Source organism: Octodon degus, unplaced genomic scaffold, assembly GCF_000260255.1.
Source record: "Octodon degus isolate 3935 unplaced genomic scaffold, OctDeg1.0 scaffold00042, whole genome shotgun sequence".
NCBI lineage: Eukaryota > Metazoa > Chordata > Mammalia > Rodentia > Octodontidae > Octodon > Octodon degus.
Window position 1 is genome coordinate 2351662 of NW_004524618.1, and position 2990 is coordinate 2354651.

General features: G+C 53.6%; 1 protein-coding gene across 1 annotated transcript in view; it reads right to left on the reverse strand.

The window, feature by feature from the left end:
• Positions 1-568: 568 nt before the first annotated feature.
• Positions 569-2990, reverse strand: part of Arl3 (ADP ribosylation factor like GTPase 3) — a 46464-nt gene continuing 44042 nt past the window's right edge. Inside the window, exon 6 of the mRNA XM_004631488.3 lies at positions 569-874. Within this exon, the coding sequence (XP_004631545.1) occupies positions 827-874 (48 nt within the window). The 3' untranslated portion in view covers positions 569-826. The remainder of the gene's footprint in view (positions 875-2990) is intronic.

Genomic DNA, 2990 nt, shown 5'->3' on the forward strand with positions numbered 1-2990 from the left:
CTTTGCGCTTTAGAAACTCCGTCCATAGGCTAGCCGGGAGAAGCAGGCTAATCTCAGAGCGGCCGCTCCGCGCTCCGCTGAACTGGAGAGAGCCTGCTTGCGCCCGCCTAAACCCTCCGAGTGAGGGCTTTCTAAGGACCTTGTAATTTTTCTGGAATTAAACCTCCCACCCTCCTTACATTCCAGATGTCATTACAGTCGAAAGTCATAAGCATCTGCTCCCTGTGAGGCAGGCGGGGGTGGGGTGACCTGTTGACAAGGGGGGATTTTTCTCTTGTGCAAAGGGTGAGATTACAGTCTCCTACCTGCATGACAGGATGGTTTAATCATCTGCTGTCACCCCCCTTCCCTCGCCCTAGTCAGGGATGACCAGAAAAGTCCCCAGCCGGCACAGGGAATGCTGTCTGTGCTTCAGACACAGAGGGAACGAAGGGACAGGTCAGCAAATAAATGAACTCAGCATAAGCAGCTCTTCCTTTTTTTTTTTTGCAAGAAAAAAGCCCATTGGAATTGTCTAAACTGCGATGTAATCTCTTGCTCATTTAAAAGATCTCATTTTCTAGTCATGTGCTTTGAGACATTTAATACTATTTCAATTATGCAGAGGAAATAATATAATTCCTTTATTTGAAAAATGATACTGAACCTCAGAGATCAGTTAAATCTACTGCTGGAATGGGGATTCTCTTTAAGCTGTGTTGCTCCCTCTCTTCAAACAGCTGTCGCTGTACACAGACGGAAAAGCACTTGGGCAGAAAGCAGCAAAGCAGTGTTTCCAGCACTGGACTCGGCTCCCGCAGCTCCTGCATCTCCATTTGTCTAGATTTTATTTCTTCTTTGCATTCACATTTTTGCAGACCCAGTTCATGCCATCCTTTGAGGAAAATGACAAAGACAACATTAGCGCAAAAAAGGCCCAGCACCCTCCACCAGGGCAGGGCCCCTGCCCTCCCTCCAGGGACCTCCAATGCCAGGGTCACCTGGGTGACCAGCGACCTCTTGGGAGGAGGAGCCCCCACTGCAGGGAAAGGAGCCGTGGAGCCTGAACTTGAGATGAGGCCTTGGGAAGTCCCTCTGAAAAAACAAACACATCTGCTGGGTCCAGGCCTGACTGAAGAGCTATCAGGAAAGATTCCAGCCATTTTTGGCTTTTTCTAAATGCTGACCTTTGCTGGGCATTAAATTCAGTAAGCCACCCTTCTGGTGCCCCAGTGTGTTTACAGTGTGACAGTGGACACTTCAGTTAAATGAAATTGTTTTTGGAAAAACAAACTCCCTGCAGCAGCACGGTTACTTCCCTCCAGCCCTGAGCATGCCTGCAGGAGCCCATCTTGCTGTCTGCTGGCTTAAGTGGCCCAAGCAGAGGGACAGGGAAGAGTTTCCCTGAAAGGCACAGTGAGTAACCTTAAAAGGAGCGTCCCTTGGAAGGCTGGAGAGGACAGGCAAAAACCACACAGTGCCTACTGTCACCCTGCAGGTGGCACAGCTCCTCGTGGATGCCAGGCTCGTGGGCCTCGACCTCCTTTTCAGCACCCTTTGCAGTGACTCGGGTGGCCTGCGCTGTCAGTCCCACAGGTGCCCAGAGCAAATTCCAGGCTGCTCCTTCCCCATGCGCAGAGCTGGGCACCCGAGCAGCTGAGACAGCTTACGGTAAGAAGTCTCAGCTGACACCCTGGCCGCGCAGAGCCTTAATCCCATAAACAACATATCCCTCTGCCCGCTGCTCTGCCCAGCACCTGTGCTGACAGTGACTCAGGCTCCACCAGGTGCCTAGAGGCCCTGCCCACAGTGGCTGGTGGCAGCAGGAAGGTGGCTTCCCAAGGTCTCCAATTGGAACTGGGTCAGCGCTGCTCTTGGAAAAGCTGAGGCCAATTTTAAAGCCATTTCATGAAAAGGATAAATTTTTAAAAAAAGCATGTTTAATTTTAGTAGCTAATTAGTTTCCAGGAAAAAAAAAATGCTCACCTGCCAGGAGACAGCAAGACTTTACCATACTGCAGGATGGGGGGGACACACGGGGACAGGGACGGGGACGGACGACAGCCTCATGCCTGTCTGCACAGCTCAGCACTCAGCCCCCCACGGCCGCCCCACCTGCACCCAGAGGCGCCACGGAACTCGCCTTTTCCTTCTAGACTCTCTGGTCCTAGACTGCCAGCTCCCTGAAAATCCGAGGCAGCGCTCCCACGCGAGGGGACACCACGCTGCCTTGGTTCACGGTGGGGGAAGGAGGGGCTGCTGTTAGTACAAATAACTGAATGTGAGCGCAGCAGAGACAGGAAAATATTGACTCAGCTGCTGCACTGGGCAGGTGGCGGCGCCTGGTGGCCGGCCTCACCCTCGAGGGCAGCGCCTGGGTAGCAAGGGTGGGAGAGCCACCGCAGAGGGGGCGGCCCCTGACTCCGCCCTCGCACCCTAACCTGGGAGCCCCAGGCCTCAAGTTAGGGGCTCCGCTTAGAGAGAACCTGAGGTGGGGTCACGGAGGACAGGCAACAGCGCTGACACCTCCCGAATCGAACCACCTGCGCCTGGAATGGAGTGAGCGCTGCCCCAGATCCAAGGCGCTCCTGAGGCCGGGACACCGCACCTGGCTGGCGCTCGCCCACAGCACACCCGCCCCTCCGACGTGGAACTGACACAGGAAGTGCTGAACTACACCCTGCTCTCCTGTCTGCCTGCCTATTTTTGAGTAACAGGAATCGAACTCAAGACCTCACGCTTGCCAGGCAGGTGCTGTTGCCACTAAGTTAAATCTCTGGCCCAACCCTGCCTTCTAAAATCATTTTTTTTTTAATTTGTAAGATAAGGTCACACTGGGTATGGTGCAGAGAGGCCTTCCAGTGGCTGGAACTGCAGGTGCGCAGGTCCACTTTCACTCTTCTAAATGACTTTTATGGGGCTGGTGAGATGGCTCAGTGGTCTAAAGCACCTACTTAGAACAAGCTTAGCAAAGCACAGGGACCGCGGTTCAATCCCCCAGCACCACATGC